Source organism: Urocitellus parryii, chromosome 2 (genome assembly GCF_045843805.1).
Source record: "Urocitellus parryii isolate mUroPar1 chromosome 2, mUroPar1.hap1, whole genome shotgun sequence".
Classification (NCBI taxonomy): Eukaryota; Metazoa; Chordata; class Mammalia; order Rodentia; family Sciuridae; genus Urocitellus; species Urocitellus parryii.
In genome coordinates this window covers 139,377,886-139,403,044 of record NC_135532.1, presented here as the reverse complement: position 1 = coordinate 139,403,044, position 25,159 = coordinate 139,377,886, and the positions used below count along the sequence as shown (strand labels likewise).

Sequence of the window (25,159 nt, the reverse complement as noted above, 5' to 3'; positions counted from 1 at the left end):
GAGGAGAGAGACTGGACAAACCAACCACTGGCTCTCTCCTAGCACATCCATAGGAGGGACTGGGCAGCTTCCCCACAGAGGCTAATGATTAGTATATTCTTGGCACATAGAGTCGGGGTCTAAAAGTGGAAGTCATAATTAATATAACCTTGTAGGGTGTTTTTGAGTTTCCAAAGTTCCCCTATCTCCCCTGATCCTGTAACACTCGGTAAGGGTTCTCACCCAGCCTCGGGATGAGAGGACATGCCACAGATGAGGTGGCAGAAGGTCCAAGGTGATGGACCCCTCTGCTCCGGAGGCACTTACGCTCTCTGGAATTCTGGGATGCTGAAGATGGCCTGCATGACTGAACTGAGGTAGCAGCTGTTCCCCAGGTTCTTCAGACCCGTGTACCCGGGGCCATACATGGGCTTCAGCTTCGTCCCCGACTCCTGGATCACTTCCCACTCGCTGACCCTGGGCTTGATGTCATTGTCCCGAAGCCCATTCTCTGTCTAGGACCAAGTCATTAAAGAAAGATAATTTTAAATATGATTCCCATTCAAATATCATGTCCCATGAATTATTTCTAATGTCAATGGATATTTCTGATGTTTTTTCTAATTACATGGAGAAATAAAAAATCTAGTTAAAGGACACTGAGAGACAGTGGCCGTCGCATGATGATGGAGTAGTTAATGCCACAGAACCGTATAATTAAAAATGTATGTAAGAAATAATAATAAAAATGGCTAAAATGTGAATATTTTCTCTGATAAAGGAGGCTGACTCATAGTGGGGTAAGGATGGGGAGCATGGGAGGAATAGATGAATTCTAGATAGGGAAGAGGGGTGGGAGGGAAAGGGAAGAGGCAGGGGATTAGCAAGGATGGTGGAATCTGATGGACATCATTATCCAAAGTACAAGTATGAAGACACAAATTGGGTGTCAACCTACTTTATATACAAACAGAGATATGAAGAAATGTGGTATATACGTGTAAATAAGAATTGTAATTAAAAAAAACAAAGTACATGTATAAAGACATGAATTGGCGTGAATATACTTTATGTACAAAGATATGGAAAATTGTGCTCTGTATGTGTAATAAGAATTGTAATGCATTCTGCTGTCGTGTATTTAAAAAAATAAAATCAATTAAATAAAAAAATGGCTAAAATGGCAGATTTTATGTTACACATATTTCATCACAATAAAAAAGCATGAAAAAGATTTTTTAAAGAGAAGGATTGAAAAGGCAGGAGAGAGGACGAGGATAAAAGTTAGAAATCAAAGAAAAAGAAGCAAGATGACTTAAGAGAAGAAGCAACACAAAACAGCAATGAAAAGGTGAGGCAGAGGAGAGGGTGTGGAGTAAAACCTGGGGGCCTGGGAGCACCTTGCTAGGGGAAGGAGGTGTGAGGAGAACAAGCGAGAAGGCAGGTATGCCTGAGAAAGTGGAGACAGAGTAAGAACAGGAAGAGAGGGAGGTGGCCTGGGAGGAAAGGGCTAAAACAAAACGTGCACCTTAAATAGCTTCTCAAAAAGAAAAAGAAAAAAAAAAAAAACTACGGTCGTGACGTCAACTCCAGCACACATTAATAAATGAAGCAAAGCCTTTCCATCAACAATAATGGGTTGGCTTATTCTTTCCACCACCCCAGGAGTTCTGCTTCCCTTCCTGAAATTAATTAAAAATGATGTTGGTCACAGATAATTTTAAAGGTCATCTCCCTGTACTTTCTCCCTTCGGTGAACAAAAGCGTGATTCATGAAACTATCCATCAAAAGGAGACAGAAATTGTGCAAGTAAACTCTAACGGAAACAATATGGTACTTGATCAGATGCCATTTTTATTACAACATAAAACATTTAAGCTGGTAACCAAAAAAATATGCAAATTACTTAAATTCAAGAAGTCAATATACAGAGATACGAAAAATTGTGCTATATATGTGTAATAAGGATTGTAATGCATTCTACTGTTGTCGTGTATTTTAAAAATAAATAATTTTTTAAAAAAGAAGTAAATGTAACAATTAAAACATATAATTTATAAAAACGAAGACCCATGTTAGAGGAATGGTATATTAAGTAAACTAAGCGGCTCCCTCTCCCACCCCACATCCCTATATCACCCCACAAGGTGGGATTAGAGACCAAAGTAGACCTTCTCACCCCATGCATGTGAAGCATATCGATTCCAAAATGCGCTAGGTGCTTGGCCAAATGAGGATCCAAAACAGGTTCCTCTTCTTGAAAAGAATAAACATCTAGAGGTGAAGAGAAAATAAGCAGATATCTGTAATCAAGTCATTCAATATTCAATAAATACTTATTGAACCTCTAATGCACACCATACTTAGAGTATAGCAATAAACCAAACAAAAACCTCATAACAACCAGGAAAAAGATGATAAACAATAAACATAATAAGCAGATATGGCTTGTAAATACACACATATCAATTCTTTTGACATTTCAAAAACTAAAAAAAAAAAAAGTTTCTAAAATAAGAAAAAAGAACAGTACCTTAAATTAAAGTTATTTAAAATTAGACAAATAAATGCCCCACATTGAACTTTTCTAACCAAAGATACAGTGGCATGACACTAAGGTCAGAAGAGGCCAGGGTGAGGAGGTGACCTATGTCTGCCATAGGAGAGAATTGGTGGGGACAGAAAGCACACAGGTGCTGAGCTGCAGGTAAATGGTTGGACCAAACAAAATTCTGTCTGTGGAATCTTCTACATCCTCAATCATCCCACCAGTCGTTCCCCTGAGCCCTTTCTTTCCTACTTCAGTGTTCACACTACATGGAACCTATGAGAGATCTGTGCAGACTGTGAGGTGCTTCCCCAGCCTGCCCGCCTCGCTCACAGCATGCACAGGCACCCGGGATATGTCTGGGTAACTCAGGAAGCTCCGGACACCCCAGGCCCTGCGTGGTGGCACATTGCACTGGGGTGGGCAGCTTCTCTCCTCATGATGACAATATCCCACCCGACAACATAAAGCTTTGGACTGAACTGTGGTGCAAGAACCAAGCTGCAGCATCACCTGGGAACGCCGGAGAGATGCAGCGTCTTGGGCCCCGTCCCAGACCCACTTATCAGATTCTGCATTTACCAAGACTCCCAGGGGCACCATAAAGTTTTCGGAGCAATGTTTACAGTTTTCAAAGCCATAGGATCCCCTGCCCTATCTGTCCTCCCACGGCAATGCAGTGGGGCAGACACTTTCAGGTGCATACTACAGAGGAAGAGGTTCCTGAAGGTGAAATGATTTTCCCCCCAAACCCCACAGGTGGCCCAGAAACCAGCTATCAGATTCGTGGCCAATTCTCTTCCCTGCACATTAGAATATTCCTTGATATCTCAGGATACCCATGGTGAGGCACCATCCTAGGCCCATTCATAGAAAGGGAAACCTCAGAAAATCACAATTTCTCCATCCCCAAATTTGAAAAACAAAATCTACCACAAGGAAAACAGATGTAAAATTATCACCCTTGAAGAGAGTAAGAAAAAAGAAACTGCCCAAGAAGTTTCCTATTCCTTAGAATAACTCAAGGAAAAAAATTGTTTGTGTGTGTGTGTGTGTGTGTGTGTGTGTGTGTGTGTGTGTGAGAGAGAGAGAGAGAGAGTGTGTAGAGAGAGAGAGAGACAGAGAGTACTGTGTGGATGCTACAGGTCACCCTCTGACCTATGTGACATATGTGGAGACTCCCTGCCCCCCAAAGCAGACAATCTTTCTATTATTAACAGATTAAACATTTTCTAGCTTTCTTTTCTACCCCTCTTCTCCTAGGGGCCCAGTTTTAACTTGCCGATAGTAACCCTCATTTATATTTATGTAGGTCAGTGTTCTCAAAAACCAAAAACAAAAGACAAAATCCCCAGTTCAGTTGAGAGGGAAAAAAAAATCCAAAAAAAAAAAAGTCTGAATAATTAAAAAAAAAAAACAAAAATCTTGGAACTCACAACTTGAAACACACACATCAACACTGTTTTTAAACTGTGACAAAGAGCAGAAAAATGCCACTCAAACACTGGTGCTCTCTAGGCTCCATTGTTCTCGATCTCTGGTTATTATTAACTACGGAGACAGTTTTGAAGATTAAGACTCTGGGACTCTAATTATCAAAGATCTATTCGAAAATATAAAATTGCTAAAATGACATCATTAGCTTTGGCCTAGCATTTTGAAATAAAGGAAAATCACACAGCCCTTTGTGGTTCTTGGCCCATCAGGCTCTTGCAACTAAGAAAATCACATTTCCTAACTCCCGTCACTAAACACCCAGAGATAAAACAGGATTTGGTCAGATACTATTGTTATTTCTTACCTCAATGAAAAAACAGTTTAATGAGTGCCACATAAGAAGTCTAAAAATGAACTCTGATCCTTAAACTTGGCCATCTTTAAAAATTTATAAACATTATAGAGTCATAGAAAAAAAAAAATTTAAGTAGACTCAGTGGCTGAAAACGACTGCCTTACGTGTTCTTCATTGGGAAGTTTGTTTTATTCCAACTTCAGCTTAACAGTCAGGTCTCAGTTCAAAACTGTCACAGCAAATAAGCCTTGCCTGACAACTATTATCCTCCATGCCCCCTGACTTGACCTAACACTTGAAACCAAGAACTCTAGCTGTAAAGTCCATGGCGGGTCCCACCCAGGAATGGCCCAAGCTGTGTTTGGTGAGTAACTGGGATCATTTTAGAAGTAAACCAGTCATTGTTTCATTTCAAGTTAAATGACAAACTAAACCACAGAGAACATGAGGTAGCAAGCATAAAAAAAGAAAAGAAAAATTTTAGCGCAGAAATACCCCATTCATGTGAGAAACATGTTAGAAAATAGTATGTGCAATAAATTTAAAAAGTAATTTAGGTCTGGCCATGGTGGAGCCGCCTGTAATCCCTGCTACTTACAAAGCAAAGACAAGAGGACTACAAGTTTCAGACCAGACTAGGCAACTTAGACCCTGTCTCAAAATAAAATAAGAAAAGGAGGCCTGGGGATATAGCTCAGTTGTAGAGCACTTGCCTAGCACGCCCTGAGTTCAATCCCCAGAATCACAAAAAGAGATTGAAGTCGAGGACTGAGACAGTGAGAAACAGTATCAAATGGTAATAACTTAATGGAAAGATTTCTTTTACTTTTTTTCCCCTTTTTTATTTTTCCCAAATTTAACTGGAAAAAAAATGTTTTATAAGTAATTCCCAAAGATCAAGATGATTCTCTTGGATGGTATGCTTTTAGGATTAATGCCCCATAGTTAGCCTTGTTCGGCCACATTGATTAACTCAGTCATTCTTTCATGTATTCATCCTGTTCAATAAGTATTTACTGAACACAAGATAATACAGATACTAAGATCATAATGTTTAATGAGATCAGCAGGGGCCCTGCCCTTGTAAGGTTAAAGTTTAATATTTCAAATAGTCTCAGCTGGCTGGTCTGGCATGAACCACCTCAGACGTCTTCCTGACTAAGGCTCACTTGTGTGATTCAAGGCTCTCCTCCTAAGCCCCGGAAAATGGCAGAAAGTTAAAGATGCACCTTGATGAGCTCTTGAGTTTAGAAAGAGAGAGGAAGCCAGGGGAAGCTGGCTTTGCTGCTTTGCTCAGAAAATGGAGAGAAAACCCCATCTCTTGGTCAAACACAGCACAGAAAGTCAGAGAGGTCAAGAGAAGGTTCTCTTCAGAGGAAGGGCTGACCCCTCCACCCGAACCACCTCTCTCCACCATGAGTTTGTATCTGTGAGCCGACAAGCCATCGGACACTAAAAAGAAATGAAATGAAGAGAAAGGAGAGAATGCTCCCGCAATTACCCTAGAAAAATAAACGCAAAATGAATGAGGTCAAACGTATGGACAAGCATTTTAAAGAATGATTTTAACTCCCAGGCCAGACAAAACCTAGACTGTAGTCAGGAAGAAAAAAAAAGAAAAGAAAAGCTAACAAGAGTAAGAAGGCATCAAAAAAAATTTTTTTTAAAGAAAAGAAAAAAGGTGAAGCAGAAGAACATGTTGTTGGCGTTGTCTTCCACTGTTGACTCCACACATGTTTACTGAGCACCTACTATGTGCAGGAACTATGCTAGATGCATAACAAACGTGGCGTTCAGTCCCCACAATTCCAGCTGGCCACCCTTAAACAAACAATCTCAGAATCCTGTGAAAAATGCCACTGTGGAGCACCACCAGGCGATACAGGCACACAGGAGGGGCACAAGCCAGATCAAAAAGTGAGGCAGCCCAGGCTGTGAGAAACTCAAGGGAACTTATGCCCGGGTCAGAGGTCAGAGGTGAATACTATGACCAAAGAAGAAAGACCAACTTGAGAGGCTTCAGACCTGGAGCAGCCAGTGGAATAGGCAATCTCACAGCTGCCTCGTGCATTCCTGGACCACTCTCTTGCAGTGACCTGTAGCCCATAAGCACCTTCTTAGGTTAATAACTAGTTTCCATGATGGAATAAAAACACCTCTCCAGCCTCCTTCTCACCTTACTCCCATCGCATCAAGAACCTCCCCTTTGCTTGGCCAAAACAATGTCTCTTCCCCCATAGAAAAGCTTTTGTTTGTTTGTGTGCTGTTTCTTGTTTTGTTTGTTATTGTCCCCATGGGGACTCAGAGTGGAACTGGATATGGGGCCTATTTTCGTGACATGTGCCAACCATCCTGGCCTAGCCTGGGGGAATCCAGGCTTCTTGGGAGAACTACAATCTACACAGACACCTCAAGGATGAGAAGGAATTTCTCATTGAACAGGCACATCCTTATTGGGGGAAAGGAAATCAGGATGATCAGATCAAGGTATCATTAAGTAATTGAATCCACAACCTTCTTGAATTCCATGTCCACAAGGCAATCTTCTAAATATAATTTATCTTCCCACAGGGAGGGAATGTACTGGTCAAACTGACATAAACATCCCACATACTGGCAGTTGTGGTTCATATTATGACCTAAAAACGAATGTCCTGACTTTGAGACTTTGTCTCGGGTGAGTTGAAGTAGTTAGTGCTTTAGGGTCCAATGAGTGTAGAAGATGGTTACGTTGGCAGAGGTACCTTTACCAGGACATGTCCCCAATCGCCAGATGGAAGACACCCACCCTCCTGCATCTCAGGGTTCACAGGCTCATTGCAAAACACTTCAAGAAACTTCATATACACTCTTACTGATTCATTTGGCTTTTAAATAAACAGTAAGTTATAGCTAACAAACAGATTTAAACATATTTAAAGGAAACAAAATAGAATTAATGCTATCCATGAACAATAAGAAATGATAATTAGAAAACAGTCATTTTATTAAAACTAGAACTATACAACATACCCAGGACTCAAAATCTTATCTTTTTTTCAAAAGTTAACGTTATTTATTTCAGCTACATGAATTCAAGAACCATCACCACAGGACATGGGGTCTGCACTGTTGCCCCTGTTTTACACACTCCATGAATGAACAAAGTTCTCCCTTTTTAACAACAATAACAAAAATAAACCCACTTAACAACTATGGCACATAATAGGTTGATATTCTTAATAACTAAAGAGTTCATTTTAAAAAAATTAAGAAAAACACCAACACATATACATACTAGAAAATCAGTCTAATACATTAATATAAAAAGAACTACACCTGTCCAAAAACAATAATGAATTAAAAGAATTCTATGAAATTTGGAAGCAAGAAAAAATTTCCAGCTGGGCTTGAAGGCACACACCTGTAATCCCAGTAGCTCAGAAGGCTGAGGCTGGAGGATTGAGAGCTCAAAGCCAGCCTCAGCAAAAGTGAGGCACTAAGCAACTCAGTGAGATCCTGTCTCTAAATAAAATACAAAATAGAGCTGGGGATGTGGCTCAGTGGTCAAGTGCCCTGAGTTCAATCCCCAGTACCCACTCCCCTGCAAAAAAAAAAGAAAAAATTTCCAAAATGACAAACTAAACCCATTTAATGGTTGGTGTGAAGTGTTCCAGACTGAGTGAAAGATCTTGATCAATTAACTCTGAAGCAAGCTAATTCAATCACAGAACAATAACCAAGAAGAGGGAAGACAGATGTTTTTATATTTCTTCTAAAAACATGGTCTTACCATAAAACACAGAGGCAACAGAGAGACTCAAGAGAGCTGGGAAGATGGAGAAGGTTGGGGTGGGTATAGACCTGCATTTTGAAGAATGATTAGATGATGGGTTCTTTTTTCTTATTCGGACATTATAATTATACCTAACGGTGGGATTCTCTGTCACATTCATACTTCATACGTACACATAAGATCCGTCTCATTCCCCCTCCCTTCCCAGTACCCTCCCTTCTCATAGCTTCTGCTCAATATCTAAGTTTCTCATCTGGACCTGAAATTATTTCCCATCTCCATCACAAAATGGTAGGAGGAATTAACTATGGAATCATGGCCAAAAGCCAACACTTTAGGACAGGCTGCATGAGAGCAAAAAGAAACAACTGATTCTAAAGCTGACACCAAGTAGGAAGCCATCCTAATCCTTCAAAGAACGTGAACACCATCACTGCCAGGCGATTTCTGGGACTCTTAACAAAGAGAATTTGTTAAAACTCATCTTCTCCATAATTAACCCATTTGTTCCTAAAACGGTACTAATCCCCATAATGAATTCGAGGACTTTCTCCTACTGTTCTAATAGTGGGTTTAATTACGCATGTTCACTTCAAAATCCTCATTCCTGCTTCTGTCCTCCTGGCTGAGAGATAAACAGAAGGATATAACAATAGCAGCTAACTTTTTTTTTTTTTCAAGCTTTAGTATGTGCACGGGGCTAAATGCCTTATTCTCATCCATAAACATGAAAGAGATGCCATTGCTATTCACCAGACAGGGAATCAGAAGGATTAGAAACTTGTTCAAGACTTCACAGCAGTTCAGAGTTCGGAGCCTACACCCACCATGGGGATAAAAGGATGGGTTAAATCTAAAAAGCCACTACGTGTTCCCAGATTTGGAAAAGGCATACTCACCTGCCCCATCGGGAGTGATGGTTCCCAGCTTCACAGCTAGAGGGTAGCCCATGTCTCTATAGTGCTCCAGCGCATGCCCATTACCCCCAGAGCTGTCGAAGAACCACTTCCCACATAGGACAGAGCCGTCGGTCAGATTCAACCAGAGGTTCTCCCGCAGGTCACACCTGGCACACTTCCAACCACTGGAAAGTAGTGACATAGAGCAGTCAGAATAGCCGGAGCACAACAAAAATACTAACATCTAAGAAAAACAGCGTCTCAAGCTGGCAGGTCAGAAGAAATGCTCTGTGGTAACAGAGACTGATGCCTCCCCACCTTCTCCCCTCCAAACATTATCTTTACCCCTCGCAGAGCAGCAGGACCACGCTGCACCCTGCCTGCCTCCCAGACGTGGGCCAGCTCCTCCTAGCGTCTCCGAGATGATTCTTTGACTTTAGAAAACCAACACACAGCATGAGGGGTAGAAGGGAAGGTCATTTTCTCAAAATTCCCATGTGCTGGACAGTGGACCTTGAACAAGTTGCAAACATTAAGGGTCTGTGTATATAAATGGCTAACTTCTAAAGCATTAACCACTAGAGTTAAACTAGTTTAAACTAATTGCTATTGTTATATCCTTCTGTTTATCTCTTGGCTAAGAGGACTGAAGCAGGAACCAGGAACATGCATAACTGAATCTACTATTAGAACAGCAATTCTAGTTTAAAACTAGAGTAAAACTGGTTTAAACAAAACCTTATAGAAGAGTCTGGATCTGGAGTGTCCACCAAAGGCCCATGCATTAAAGGCTTGGTCCCCAGCTTGGCACTACCAGGAGGAGGTTTTCTGGTCATTGGAGGCTGCCTTTAAAGAAGCTATCAGAACCCTGGCTCCTCCTCTTCCTCTCTCTCTGCATCCTATCATGAAGTGAGCAGCCTGCTCCAGCAGGAGCTCCCACCACATTGTGCTGCCTCACCACTGGTCCAAAAGCCACAGAACCAACTGATCATAGGTTGAAGCCTCCAAAACTGTGAGCCAAAATAAACTTTTTCTCTTACTCAGTTGATTTATCTCAGGTATCTCAGGTATTTGTTATAACAATGGAAAGTTGACTAGCACATCCTACTTACTACACTGCAAATCTAAATTAATGAGAAAAGAAATGGAATGGGAAATATCAGCTATGTGCCAGGTAACTTACGGAAAGACTTACTGAATTCTCGTAAATGCTGTTTAGCACCGTTTTACTATCCCCACTGCTATAAAAGAAGAAACCGAGACTCAGAAGTGACACTCCTTTCCTAAGACCACACAGAATGGAATACATTAAAATCAGGGTCCAACCAAGGACCACTTGCCCTTTCCTCCAGGATCTGCCTCTGTAAACACACCAGCACCCAGTAAAGGAGATGCCAATGCAGCCCCAAGAGTAGTTCCACCAAAATGTGACAACCAAAGATTGCTGCAGAACAAACTCTGAGACAAAAACTTAAGTGCAAGTGGCTTACGTGGGACGTGATCCCAGGGGAATGGGGAAGGCAGACAGGAAAGGGCAGGAAGCCATATAGGGTGTATTGATGAGCAGGTGACCACCATGGGCAACTGGGGCTCAGGCCAGCTGGAGAACTACAGGAGACAGTTTTCTCACCTGGAATGGCAGGAGGCTAGGTATTTATCCACCCATTCCACAACCACTGGTTGAGGGCTGTTCCAGGATAAGAGGAAGGAGCTTTGACTCTGGCATTTATGACTGCTCCATGGAGGGCCCAGCTGGCTTCAGCAGGAGGAGACAACCCTCAAGCCAAGAATTGCAGGTTTTTGCAACTGGCAGTTTTAGTGCAGGTGAGGGTTTAGGGGATGGCCTGGGTACATTCTATAGCTACTGCAAACCTATAAGCTATTTTACAGAGAAGTTTTGAGCTCCTTTTAATAAAAGGCATTTGGTAAGAAAATATGTAACTGCTGATCAAGGAAAGAGGTAGAAAAGCAAATGTTCCTTTGGCCACTGTTAGGGGCTAATTGGCTATTTGCTAATTGCTTATATTTGGCTCTTACCTTGGAGGAATCCTGACACCATTGTCCAACTGGGTGAGGTTATTGGCATATTTAGATACTGGCAATTCATTTTCCCATGTGTCTGGGTCCTGCTTTCTGTATGGAGATTTTGAGCTAAGAACTGCATCGCAGGCAATTGTCACCTAAAAGACAAACCCAGATGTAACATATAAAAACATTTTGTGAGAATAGCAACTGCTGGAAAGTAAACCTAAAAGCCCATTAATAAATACAGCTTAACTGAAGAAAATTCAAACAACACATTTACCACAAGGGTGAGACCCTGGTTCCCTACATTTTCCCCTGGACCTAACCAGGTTTTCATCCCTGGCCTACAAATGGGAGTATTAGCAATGACACAAGGTAGCAAGGAACCAAATGCAGTTTGTAAGCTCAAGCTCAGAGGTCAAACTGAACATTTCCAACCACTTAGCAAGCAGGGTAAAAAGTATGAGATGGAAGAATTTACAAGGATGAAATTAGGTACAGGAATGCTCAGGATTTACCCAAGTGGTATTTTCCTCCTAACAAGTATACACCATCATATCCAATATCCTCAACTCATCACACAGTGGCATGCAGTCAAGAGCACTTGAATGGAATGTATGCAGTGTGGCTCCATTTCTTAATCTGGTGCAAATGTGACCCTGGACAGGACATGCCTAGATATATTTGTGCCAGACCAGTCCACATCATGAGCAAATGTGTGATGTCCTGCTTGGCACCAACTGACCCAGAGAAGAGGAAGATAGATTCTCTGCCTTCCCCCAAACCCAATTCATCCTGGTCACTTGCCTGCAATAACATTTGCTACTTGCTTAATACAACAAATTATTTCTAGATGTCTTTAAAAACTTATATTCTGATGAGAAGGTAAAATGGTACAAGCACCTTAGAAAACAGTAAGTTCCCCAAACGATTAAATAGAGTTACCACAGAACCCAACCATTTTACAACTAGGGTTATACCCAAGAGATATGTCAATCTGTGACCACACAAACACTTGTAAGCAAATGTTCATAGCAGCCTTTTTTATAAGAAAATGGAAACAACCCAAATAAGTATCTGTGATAAAGATAATATAAAATAAAAGGTAATGTGTTCATAGAATGGAATATTATTTAGCAATAAAAGGAAACAAACTACTGATATGGGCTATAACATGCATAAATCTTGAAAATATATGCAAATGATAAAAAGACAATCATAAGGAATAATATATTTTTTATTCCATTAATATATCTAGAATAGATAAATCTATAGAGACAGAAAATAGATTAGTGATCTCCATAGGCTAGTAGGGTAGTTTAGAGGGTGATGGTTAAGGAAAGTAGGGTCTTTGGGGGAGCAATAAAAATACTCTAAAATTAGATAATGGCAATGGATAAGGAATAAAAGTGAATTAATTATTTTTTGAAAATGTTGAAAATAAAATTTGCATTCTACATTACTAACTTTCTGCACAATTAGCTGACCATTTCCTCCAGAGTAGCACTGACAACCAAACCTAGGACCAAGTAAGAAACAAAAGAAGTTTCTCAGCTGTCACCCCACCACCACCCAGGCCCTGAGCAACTCCTACAAATCCTCCAGGAGCAATACATTTGACATCTACCTCTTCTCCATTTTGGCCATCCCCTCCCAGTTTCAGACACCAGCATGGCTCACACAGATGGCTACACAGCAGCCTAGGTTTCTCTTTTCTTACGCTCTATTCCCTCTTTTCCACCCAGCTGTCAGAGTGATCGGCTCTGAAAATGAGATTCTATCCTTCGCTAGAGTGAATTCTCCAGGGTGACATTTAACCCTACCCAGTGATGACACAGGGCCAGGTATAGACAGGAACAAGACAGAGGTCCCAGCCCTCAGAAGTCTGGGAATCTAGCTGAGCAATTCGGGAGACTGAGGCAAGAGGATCGCATGTTCAAGGCCAGCCTCAGGAATTTAGCAAGACACTGACTCAAAATATATTAAAAAAAAAATTAAAAGGACTGGGGAGGCAGCTCAGTGGTAAAGCACCCCTAGATTCAATTCCCAGTACCAAAAAAAAAAAAAAAAAAAAGTCTAGGAATCTATTACAGAACAAGCAGACATTCTCTTTTTTAAAAAGAGAAGCTTTCATTTATCTCTCACCACAATGGCTATACATAATTAGTGTTTCCTTTCAATTATCAAAATTCACCTCCCACCACCTTCCAGAGATGCCTGTGAAACACATGGCTGAGTATCTAAAAGCCTCTTCCAGATTTTCCCAGTGCTGAGTCCCTTCTAGGCCCCCTCAGCACTCTGGCCACAGCACCTCATCTTTTTAGTCTGATCTGATTGATATAAGCCCCTTATTTGTTTCACCAGCTACATGGATCATTGCTCTGTCCTCCTCTGGATTTTCATTCCCCATTAGATCGTCTTTAGTGCTCTAGTTTGCAATGTACAATGATATTAAAGAAGATTCAAATATAAATCTTCCCTTTTCTTTGAATATCCTTTCTGGTGACATCCAACAAAATTCCCTTAGACTTCTGAACCACTTTTATAAACTACTGATCTAGTGTTTTTAAAATGTCATCAAAAAAAAGAATCATTTACAGGCCCTTTTTATGAATAGCTGAAGGTCAGGATCAATCATTCTATAATCACCCTGTGAATTACTTTTTCCTTGGATTTGTTATCTGGAGTGAGGTGAGGAGACCTTGGCTCTATCCCAAGTCTCGTAAGCCTCAAGTGCAGTGGTACATTAGAACTCACTTGAGCTGGCTCATGGGAGTTGATGGTTCAATTTTAAGAAATTTCACGCTCCCATGCTTATTGCAGGACTCTTCACAATAGCCAAGAAATGGAAACAACCTAAGTGTTCATCAATTCATGAATGGACAGAGAAAATATGGTATATACACACAATGAATACTACTCAGTCATTTAAAGAGAGAGAGAGAGATATCCTGTCATTTGCAACATGGATGGAACTAGAGGTCATTCTGTTAAGTGAAATAAACCAGGCCCAGAAAGACAAGTGCCCCAGGAGCTCACTCATATGTGAAATATAAAAATAAGCTGATCACACAGAAGTTGAGAGGCTGGGAAGGGTAGAGGAGAGGAAGGGTTGGGGAAAGATTGACCAATGGGAACTGTTACAGTTAGATAAGAGCAGTACTGAGATAACAGATAACAGCTATATACTATATATTTTCAAAAGCTTTAAAAAAGGATTTCAGGGGCTGAGGTTGTGGCTCAGTGGTAGAGTGCTCACCTAGCACACATGAAGCACTGGGTTCAATCCTCAGCACCACATAAAAATGAAATTAAAATATTGTGTGTCTACCTACAACTAAAAAATAATTTTAAAAAAGGATTCTAAATGTTTTCACCATAAAGAGATGACAAATGTTTCAAGAGACAGAATGTTTAATCTTATTTAAACATCATTAAGTATATACATGTATTGAAAAATTCACACGATATCCCATTAATATGTACAATTTTTACATTTATATGTAACAAAAAAGAAAAAAAATAAGAAATCTTTGCAAGATGGTTGCTAAACACAACCCTTATTAAAAATTAAATTATATATAAACATACATAAAATATCTTTAAAAGGTAGCACGTAACTCCTCACTTCAAAAACTCCTCACTTTCTAGACATCTTACTGTATCTACCATCTACATGTTCTTGAGGTTACTTACATCTACTTTAGCTGAATAGTGGGAATTGTAAAAACAGTCTGCTACTGCACCTCTCTGCAAACTGCATTCTATGATGTCATGATGTTAGCCTGAAATCGGCCATGGAAGGAGTGGACACTGAGGGAATCATCTCACACCACAGGCAGGGCTGTTTCCCACAGGAGCCTGCTGTTAAACTACCAGCACAGCATTCGATGCTCAGGTTCCTGAGGTGGGAAATGAAGACACTGAATTCCAGACTGCAAGGCCCCAGCTGAGCCCACAATGTTGCCTCTGTAAAACTTGCAACACCCAGAAGTGGCCTCACTTTCTGATAGAATATACAGAATAACTCTCTGTATGAAATTGTTCTGGGCTGAGACACTCAAGAGATAAAGGAAGAGTCATTTCTTGGGTATTTTTGAGACCAACGACTTTTTTAAAAAGAGTGAAGCACAGGGGTGCACACCTGTAATCCCAGCAGCAACTTGGGAGGCTGACACTGGAGGATTGCAAGTTCTAGACAGGTCTCAGCAACTTAGTGAGGCCCTAAGTAACTTGGCAGGACCCTGTCTCAAAATTAAAAATGAAAAAAGGGCTGAGGATGTGGCTCAGTAGTTAAGTGCCCCTGGGTTCAAACCCTGGTACTATATATAAATAAATAAATTTTCAAGGGAGAATCTTCAAATACCAAAAAATACAGCAAAAGCATGATAAGAAAATATAGTAACTAGCGTCTTTCGTGTAGTTAAATCCTCTTGGTTACCATCAGATAAATCCTGATTTGTTATTCAATCTTACTACTCAACCACTTCCAAATAATTCTTTTTTCCCCCATCCTTTTTTTTTTAAAGAAAGAGTGAGAGAGGAAGAGAGAGAGAGACAGAGAGAATTTTCATATTTATTTTTTAGTTATTGGCAGACACAACATCTTTGTTTGTATGTGGTGCTGAGGATCGAACCCAGGCCGCATGCATGCCAGGCAAGCGTGCTACCGCTTGAGCCACATCCCCAGCCCCTTCCCCCATTCTTAAAGTATTTAAGTAATAAATTTTTTCATGTTAAAGTATTTTAAAAGATACTCTATTAAAAATTATGATATATCTTATGGATTCAGATTTTTGTGGCACTTGCTTTTTAAATAAGAATATTCAGAGTTCAAATTATACCCTGAATACAGAGATGATTAAGAAGTTTTTTATTTACTTTTTTCACATACTTCATGATGAGTGATTGAGAGAAAAATGATTTCTCATGATATTTATTCACAATATGCTGCTTCATTTCCAACAGCAGAAACAAGAGTTCTATCAAAGAAGGGCATAGCCTTAATGTATCATTTCAGGTAATGGGATAAAGTAAGACCATTTTGTCCACTAATATATCTTATCCTTGCTAACAGTCACATGAGTCAACATGGGGAACCTGAGAAAGCAAAGGTAATTTAATTCTGCATGCTTCACTAAGTACTGGACACTTGGAATGGAAAAGGGTATGTTCCATTTAATAAGTAAAAGGGCTACAATAGATAAATACACAAATTTCTCATTTGGATGGTCACACATTTAGATATAAATTAGATCAAGGGAAAGAGGTTAAGTGGTAGAAACCTGGTCCCTGGTAACTTGGAAACCCTAAGCACAAAGGTCTCCTCTTGGCAGCAGCAAATGAGCAGATGGCTATAGTCACGTAACATCCAGAAGATGGTGGGACCATAAGACCTGACTTTGGTTCTGGCAGAGTTTGAAGAGGGGGGGCGGGGAATGAACTGGCATGTCTAAACTTGACTCACACAGAGCCCCCTGCCATCTGTGGCAGGACCCTGAGAGGTCAAGGTGTGCTCAGAGTTGAAAACAGGAAAAAAAAAAAGGGGTGGGGGGGTGGGGAAGAGGAAATGGAAAAAGGAAGGAGGGTGAAGTGTTGGAGGCAACACAGGAAATGAGGAAAGAGCAGGAAAAACATGTAGGGTCCCCATAAGAACTCTGTGCCCTCTTGGAAGATTCCAGAAGCAAAGGAAAACATCATGGCATCCCCCATCACCGCCACCAGCTTCAAGTAGTTCAGAATCCCTTCACAAAACCAGATTCTTACAGAAGGAAAAGGAAGAAAAGAGAAGGGAAGGGGATGGGAAAAGCTCATTGCTAAAGATATAAATGGTCTTCACAGGAGCAGAGCTGAACTTTCCCAGAGCTCCCGCACACCTGGGATTTTTGAGGGTCAGGTTTTTTTCATAACCGTGTTGCTGTCATTCTACAGTGGCACACTTTTAGTTTACCCAAGCAAAATCCTACATGGAAAGACAACATGAGAAGCCCAATTAAAAATACTGTCATCCTTCTGATCAGAAGATGGTCCCCCTCCAGCAGTCTGTGCACATGAGAAGGGCACACTTTGCAAATCAAGCAACAGATTGACAAGGAGGCCAGACCACCCTGGAGGAGGCTGGCCTGGGGAGCAACGAAGCCCACCAGCACTGAAAGTAAGAGGCCCAGCAGTACCGAACCACAACCCCACAAGACCCTGTCACAGAGGAAAAGCAATAGGCCCCTGTTCATGCTCTCACCTTCCCTGCCCCCGTCCCACACACATACACACACACACACATATACACACACACATGGCACACGCACACACACCTGACAGAGTCACGCGCATCTAGCTAGCAGCCGTGCACACTCACTGACCAGGGCTGGCAACTCCTCAATATTTGGTAGTGCTATTTCATAGTGGTCTGGGAATATAACAAGTTTGGCTTCATCTTCATATTCATAATCGTCGCTATTTAAATCGTCATCAGTATCTAGATCTGAGGAGAAAACAAAAACAAAGAATAAAAAGTGAGGCAGCACACACTGGGAAAGCCAGAACACCACAGGGACACCGTACTAAGGATGTGACGTTTACAATTTCCAACTCTGACACAACCCTCTGTCTGCCCCAAACCAGGAATAACAGGTCCTGCCATCTTCCCTTAGTCATGAATATTTATTTACCAGTGACAGATGTACGAAGAAGACTGAGTCACATCACAAAGCCTAGCAGAACAAACATACAAGCTAGATACAGAATTCTTTTTTTTTTTTAATATTTATTCTTTTAGATTTCGGCGGACACAACATCTTTGTTGGTATGTGGTGCTGAGGATCGAACCCGGGCCGCACGCATGCCAGGTGAGCGCGCTACCGCCTGAGCCACATCCCCAGCCCTAGATACAAAATTCTTAAAAGATTTTTAAAGGAATATATTTCTAAATATGATTTGGGGGGTACCTGATAGCTGATTTCACAGGAATGGGCTATCATATAGAAGAAAGTGCATGGGTTTGAGAACTGGTAAACCTAGATTCAGTGCTAGTCCCAAAACTTCATGTTACTTGCGGCAAGTCACAAACTCTGTATCTGTTTAGTTTCCTCATTTGCAGCTGGAGATAATAACATTTATCTCACACCATTTAGGTAAGAGGTAAATGAGAAATTGTAGAAAAGAGACCTGGCACACAATGGGTCATCGATGAATGGCAGCTATTATTTAAAAACAAAATCTCCCTTTCACTCTCTCTCTCACCTATCTCTGTCTCTCCCCTGTGCCCATTCCCTTCCTCTAATGGTCATGAGATCTTGCAGAGTAAACCAGCTGGGGAAACCCTGTCATGTGAGCAGTCCTGTTGCCCTTGAGCTGCAGAGAATTCCTAGTAAAAAAGATGAGCTTCTCCAGCCTGTTATCTCTTAAGTCATCACCTTTTTGCTTGGTTAATCTCTGGTAAAGGTTAGATGAAGTCTCAAGGAAACGTCCTGTCACAATATTTACAGGGACACTTCAGTCTCACGTTCATGGGGATGCCAGCATCCCAGATCATGTTTGTATATTTCTAAGTTTGGAACTATGGTGACAAAAAGGAAAATTGAACTATATGCCACTCACACGCACAAACTCACACAGGAACAGGTACACAAACACATGGAGAAACACAGGCACTGTAGATAGAAGAAAGTCACCTGACTAGACTCTGAAAGTTGCCTGAGAACCAAAGGATCCAGATCCTGTTATGATCTTGTACACCTTTAACCAAAAACCTAGCAAATCTTACCTCTGCTCTGGAATTCTCAAAGGTAAGGCAGGTGTAAGTAAGAAATAAGATATAGAGAAAACACAATCCAAACATTTCAATAAAAGATTCTAAATAGTAAGAATCAGAAACTACAAAATGAAGAACCAAACAACATGGCTAGATAGCCATGAAAGGTTAATTTAATAAAAGATGATTTTAAAGATTCTATTAGCTTAAGAAGGAATGAAAGGCATTTATTTAAGCAAATAATTCAAACAAAAAGGCATTGTATGTGCTATAAAAATTTGAATGTCCCAGTATCTATATCTATAAAAAAACTGGAACCTAAATATTCAACAAAAATGACATTCAACTCAACAGAATATTATTTAAATGACAGTTATTTAGACTATGCAGAAACATGGAAATGTTTTTGCTATGTTAACACTAAAAATTCATCTTCACTCTCCAGACAACTTTATATTATGTTCATAGATAAAAATTGGAAAGAAGCCTGCACCAATGAAAATATTGAGTGGGTGAACTTTGCTCTTAAAATATTCTTTGTTATTGCACAAGTAACCATTTTAAATAACCAAGGACAAATCTCTTTTTTATTTTAATTTATATATATGTGTGTGTGTATATATATATATATATATATATATATATACACACACACATATATATGTGTGTGTGTGTGATATGTGTGTGTGTTTGTGTGTGTGTGTGTGAGACAGCAAAATACATTACAATTATATTACATATATAGAGCCCAATTTTTCATATTTTTGGTTGTGCACAAAGTAGAGTCACACCATTCATGTCTTCATACATTTACTTAGGGTAATGATGTCCATCTCATTCCACCATCTTTCCTACCCCCACACCCCCTCCCTTCCCCTCCCTCACCTTTGCCCTATCTAGAGTTCAGCTAATCCTCCCATGCCCACCCCCCCAACCCCATTACGAATCACCATACTTAAATCAGAGAAAACACTCAGCATTTAGTTTTGGGGGATTGGCTAACTTCACTTAGCTTTATATTCTCCAACTTCATCCAATTACCTGCAAACACCACAAATTTATTCTCCTTTAATGCTGAATAATATTCCATTGTGTATATATACCACATTTTTCAAGTACAAATCTTGTGTTCATGTACAGTTTGGATTCATATAAGATAATATTTGTCCCTTTTCCAAAGAAAACATATTCACTAATGCTAATTCAAATCTTACATGGTCTGAATAAGCAAACAAAGTCCAAAAGAAATCCTGTTCTAACATTTACTAACTCTGTCATCCCCGGTGAGTTTTTTCCAAGTTCATTTTCCTCATGAGTAAGCTATAGATAATATTATCTACTGCATAAGATTAACAGGATTAAGCAAGATAAGGTCTTAAGGCACCTAATAGGATCTAATGAGTCCGAGAGACTCACAGATAATCACCAGCATCACATCTTCATTACCTTCTCCACATTCCCAACAGTTAACACCATCCAAAATGCCTCCCCTCCCTTTAGCTGCACCAGCTCAGAAGTAATCCTGAAATAAGTTTCAGGAAAACCATGGCATTGTGTGGGGATCTTTCAGATGATCTAAGTGTGGAGAAGGTAGATCTTCAAATGCTTCTCAATTATGAGCTCAGAGAGGGAACAAGTCGTATTCACCTCCCATATCCCCAAATTCTGCACAGTGCCCCCACACACACCATGCACTCAGCACACATTCATAAAAGGAGACTTCAGGAAGCCAAGATCACTAGTGTGCTCAGGACAGATGACAGCAAAGCAAGGATATCCAAGGAGGTGTTGTGCTGCTGTTCTCATTGGCTGCTCCTGTGTGTCCAGGAACAGCCAATGACAAGAAGCATTTGTCTCTGGGAACAAGTGGCTGGGAGACAGGGAAGGGAGATAAATTTTTCACTACACAGTCTTTTACAATTCTTTTTTTTTTTTTTTGTAAAATTTTAAGCTTTGTCCATAGGTTAAGTGTTCAGAAAATATTTTTTAAATGCCAAATGCAAAATAGTATAGAATTCAAAATGATTTTGACATTACCCATAATCACAGTTGTTGATTAAAGAACAAATTATCAACAAAGTCTGGAGATGAGGTCATTTCACTTGAATGGATATCAAAGTGTTTCAGAGGAAGGATGACTTGTCCACTGAGAGGCGGATGACACGCAGGAGGCTCGGGCCAGCTGTTCAGTACCAGCTAAAGGCCTCAACCTCCCTGACAAAATCATTATTAAAGGCTGTAATCAAACAGTGATTTCTAATGTCACTGTTGAGTCACTGGAAAAGGAATTATTCACACAATCATCAGGGGAATGGAAGGGGAGGAAAAAAAAAAAAAAAGCTTCAATCCAAAATAAAGCATTGGCCATCTACGTCTGCTTTATGAAGGGGAAGGCAGGGTATCCCAACAACTACATTTCAGAACTAGTGAGATGGTGCTTCCCAGTCAAAGAAATGAAAAGAAATTGCCAAACAGGTCTGAGTTCTTTTCCCCTCTATAAAGAGATGACCCTAATGTCCCTTTCAAAAAAGGAAATGTGTATGGCAGAAGCTACTAGCTGCCTCCCACTACCTGTGCTCCCTTTTCTGTTTAGAAAGAACCCCCAACTTCACTCAGTGAAGCAGTTAGTAGACTTTATTTTCTAGTCTCTTCTGCAGCAGGGTGTGACCAAGTTCTGATCAGAGAGGTGTACTCCAAGTGGGGATCTTTGAAAAGTCAGACAAAAAGCAGGTAATTACACTGGAAAATTACTTTTTTTTTTCCTTTTCCTTCCCCCTTCCTCTTTTTTGCTTTCCAAATGGGAAGGAGATGGTTGGAGTCCCTAAACCGACTTTGGGCCAAATGACCATGAGGTTGGAAGTCACAGGCCAAGATGGGAGGATAAGGCAGAAATACACAGAAAATCAAGATCCTTAATGAACACGTGGCCATCCCATTATCCTGTACTTAACTGCTTCCCAATATCCTTCACATGAGAGAAATAAGCACGAATCTTATTTAAAGATGTCAATATCTAAAGCTTTCTGTTACATAAACTGGAAATAATCCTAATAGGACCCACCACTACAGGATATATCTACTTGAACTCAAGAGCTGTGATTAGTGTGAAAAGAGAAAAATGCTTGCTCCTGGAACATGAGAAGCAGTGGTGGAGAAAACTGTCACTCAAAGCCTGCAACACTAAGATCTTACACAGATGGAGGCACTAACGTAAATACACTTGAGGGTAAAACAAGAGGGAGAAATGGGGTCTAGGGAAAGCCCCAGAGAGCTAATGCCATTCCAGTTTAAATTTTTTAAAAATGAACATAGTCCAAACAGAACACTCAGGCTGGGCTTTGAGTTTCAGATATATCCTGTAGTCTTCTGAGTCACAGAATGTTGATTGAACAGAGTGGCTAGTAAGAAAAGTCCCAACGAAATGAAATGATGGGTAACAATCAAAGGGGCCCATGGAGTGTAAAGTACAAAAACTCAGAGCTTACCTTTAAGTTTTAATTAATTTTTATTGGTACATCACAACTATACATAATGGTGGGATTCATTTTTACATCACCATATAAAATACATGCACACAATATAAAATATAATTTGGTCAATTTCATTCCCAGGAACCTCCTGTTTCCTTCCCTTCTTCCCTCCCCCTGGTCCCTTTCCTCTATTCAATTGGTTAAATAATTTTTTTAAATAGTGACTTGACAATATCCTCTAATATCAAAATAATTACTAAAAAAAAAAAGCAACCTCAAAGTCTCTTCAGTAAAAGACACAAAGTTTAAATAAAGGCTAAGAGTTTTGCTAACTTCTTCATTCAGCCAAAAATAAATAAATATATAACAACAGTATGTCAAAATGTTAAATTATTTCTACCTTCAAGAAGTTCATACTGATGTCATTTAATTCAGATTTCACATTAACTATGTATCAGTGGAAGGAAAAAAAAGACTAAATAAAAACCAGAGCATCACAATGCATTCAATCATTTCAGCAAGGATGGTTTGGGTTGGTTGGTTGATTGGGGCACATTGAGAAATGGGAAAGACTGACCAGGGTGGAAAAAGCAACGGCAAATAAGCCTTCTAAAGAAAACTCAGAGCTGGAAAGCAGGAGAGAAGACAGCAAAACTGGGCCTAGCACAGAGTAACTGAGAATCAAACCAGGAGGGAAACTCAGCTTCATGACTGTTTCAGTGAGTCTACTTATCAAGTAATGCATGAGACTTCACTGCAACGATAACATGTATTTGTTATGGAAAAGTTTAAATACAAATTTAAAAATCAGAATCATTTTATCACCAGGAAGGAGCTATTGTTCACAATTTAGAATACATTCTTCCAGTCTCCCATTTATATATTTATATATGGGTGTGTGTATATATATGCACATATGTACATACAAAGACAATCATATGCATACATGCATGCATACAAACATACATATATGTACACATATACATATATACACTATATATATTTGTTTGTTTGTTTTTTTATTTGTTTTGTTTTGTTTACCAAAATGAAATCATACTATTCAAGCAATGTTAAGATTTCTTTCAAACAAGGGATGTAAACTGGTTGGTCAAACATTGAATCATTTTTTTTCTCCTAAGGAAACTATATCAGAAGCCTAATATGAAATATGACCATAGTTGTATGATATAGAAATCAATAGTCTTTAGCATAAGCAAAACTGACTGTTCTTGAATGAAGAAAATTAAAACACCACCATTAGACAAATACCCTCTAATAATTATTACAGGCAAGATCCAATCATAGATGGTAAAAAAAATTTTTAAAAAACTCTTAAGAAACATGACATTAGCATAGTCTCAAAGCATCCACAAGGTATTTATTGATTACATTATAATTTCACAGTGAGAAACCCTGTAGACACAACCTTAACAAGTGATCAAGTTCAACGTCACCAGCATGAAGTCATACCAACGTCATGTACCTCTCGATAGCATGCACTGAAAGGGACACATTCTTTTTGTGGAAATTTCCCCAGGAATACATAACTTCAGACTCTTCGTGATAAAACATCAGACAAACCCAAAGGGAGGCAAAATCTACAAAATAACTCACCAATAGTCTTCAAAAGTGTCATAATTATTAAAGACAAAGAAAGCCTGAGGAACTCTCAAAGATTGGAAAAGATGATGGACACATGAAAATTAAATACAAAGTGGGATCCTGGACTGGGTTGTGTAATCAAAAAGGGACATTAATGGACAAACTGCTAAAATCCAAAAACTTGCAGTTTGGCTAATTTTTTTTAAAAAAGAAAAACTGGCTCTTCTTCCAAGTCAATGAAAAGAGAGACCAGAACTAGGTTCTCAAGTGACTCTAGTCACTATAAATATAATCACTTCAAAGCACTAGAGCCAACTAAGGGTGCCAAAGCAACCGTCACCACCAGGTAAATGCAAAGTGGAGTCAGAGCCTCTTGATTTAATTTGAGCCTCTCATCCTTATATTGTAGAACAATAAAGAACCTATAATTACTGTAATTCAGACATGCACACGCACACACATACGCACAGAGGAAATCTGAGGAAACTGCTGACAGTGATTTACATTACCTAAAAAAATCTTGGAATTCCTCCTTTTTGGCAAAGCTCCACCAGATGCCCCTCTTACCTTCTGGGGGGAAAAAAGAGAAAGAGATCATTAAAACGCAGCCTACAGAATAAAGTTTGAGAAAAAAATATATATATGAGTGTGCGTGCATGCATGTGTGTGTGTGTGTGTGTGTGTGTGTTTCAGAGGTTCCCAGTTTTTAGGGGAAATAGTCAACCCGATCTAGAAATTCCAGGACAAACAGGAACTGGACCCAGTTCCATGCAGGTAGGTAGAGGGCAATGCAATGGTCCCACCTGATTATTTTCACCAAGTTATAAAGAAAACTTTTCTGGAAAGTGAAGTGGTAACCAGGGATCAAGATGAAGTAGATTTCCAAGTGTGGATTTCAATTAGCAAGTACTCCCAAAAGGACTGGGAAAGAGGCCTCCAAAGAGAGGCTGTCTCTTTGTCATACCTGACAAAAGGAAAAGACAATGGTGACCCCAAGAAGTCAGAGTCCTGTTCCCTTGCTTACTCAGGGGATCCCCAGAGCTTGGTCCTAGGCATTCTCTACAACTATTATTAAAAGATCTGATAAATATCAATATGCATCACTGATACCTTGTCATATGAAGCCTCAATCCAGCCTCCCTCAAGCTTTCTGCAGCACCATCAGGTGGCTGTGATCCTAAGCTTTAGGTATTTTTTGCCAATGGTCAAAGTCAGCAGCAGCAATGAACAAATGCCTGAGAAGCAATGGGACTAAGAGGTCATTCATCTGATGCTCACACAAGTAGCTTGATTCTCAGATAGAACTACCATAACTTTT

General features: G+C 39.9%; 1 protein-coding gene across 1 annotated transcript in view; it reads right to left on the bottom strand.

The window, feature by feature from the left end:
- Positions 1-25,159, bottom strand: part of Usp13 (ubiquitin specific peptidase 13) — a 103,580-nt gene that overhangs the window by 51,397 nt on the left and 27,024 nt on the right. Inside the window, exons 3-8 of the mRNA XM_026382922.2 lie at positions 24,351-24,411; positions 17,379-17,500; positions 11,032-11,174; positions 8,995-9,179; positions 2,160-2,254; positions 307-494 (exon numbers count right to left, since the gene is read on the bottom strand). Of these exons, the coding sequence (XP_026238707.1) occupies positions 307-494; positions 2,160-2,254; positions 8,995-9,179; positions 11,032-11,174; positions 17,379-17,500; positions 24,351-24,411 (794 nt within the window). The remainder of the gene's footprint in view (positions 1-306; positions 495-2,159; positions 2,255-8,994; positions 9,180-11,031; positions 11,175-17,378; positions 17,501-24,350; positions 24,412-25,159) is intronic.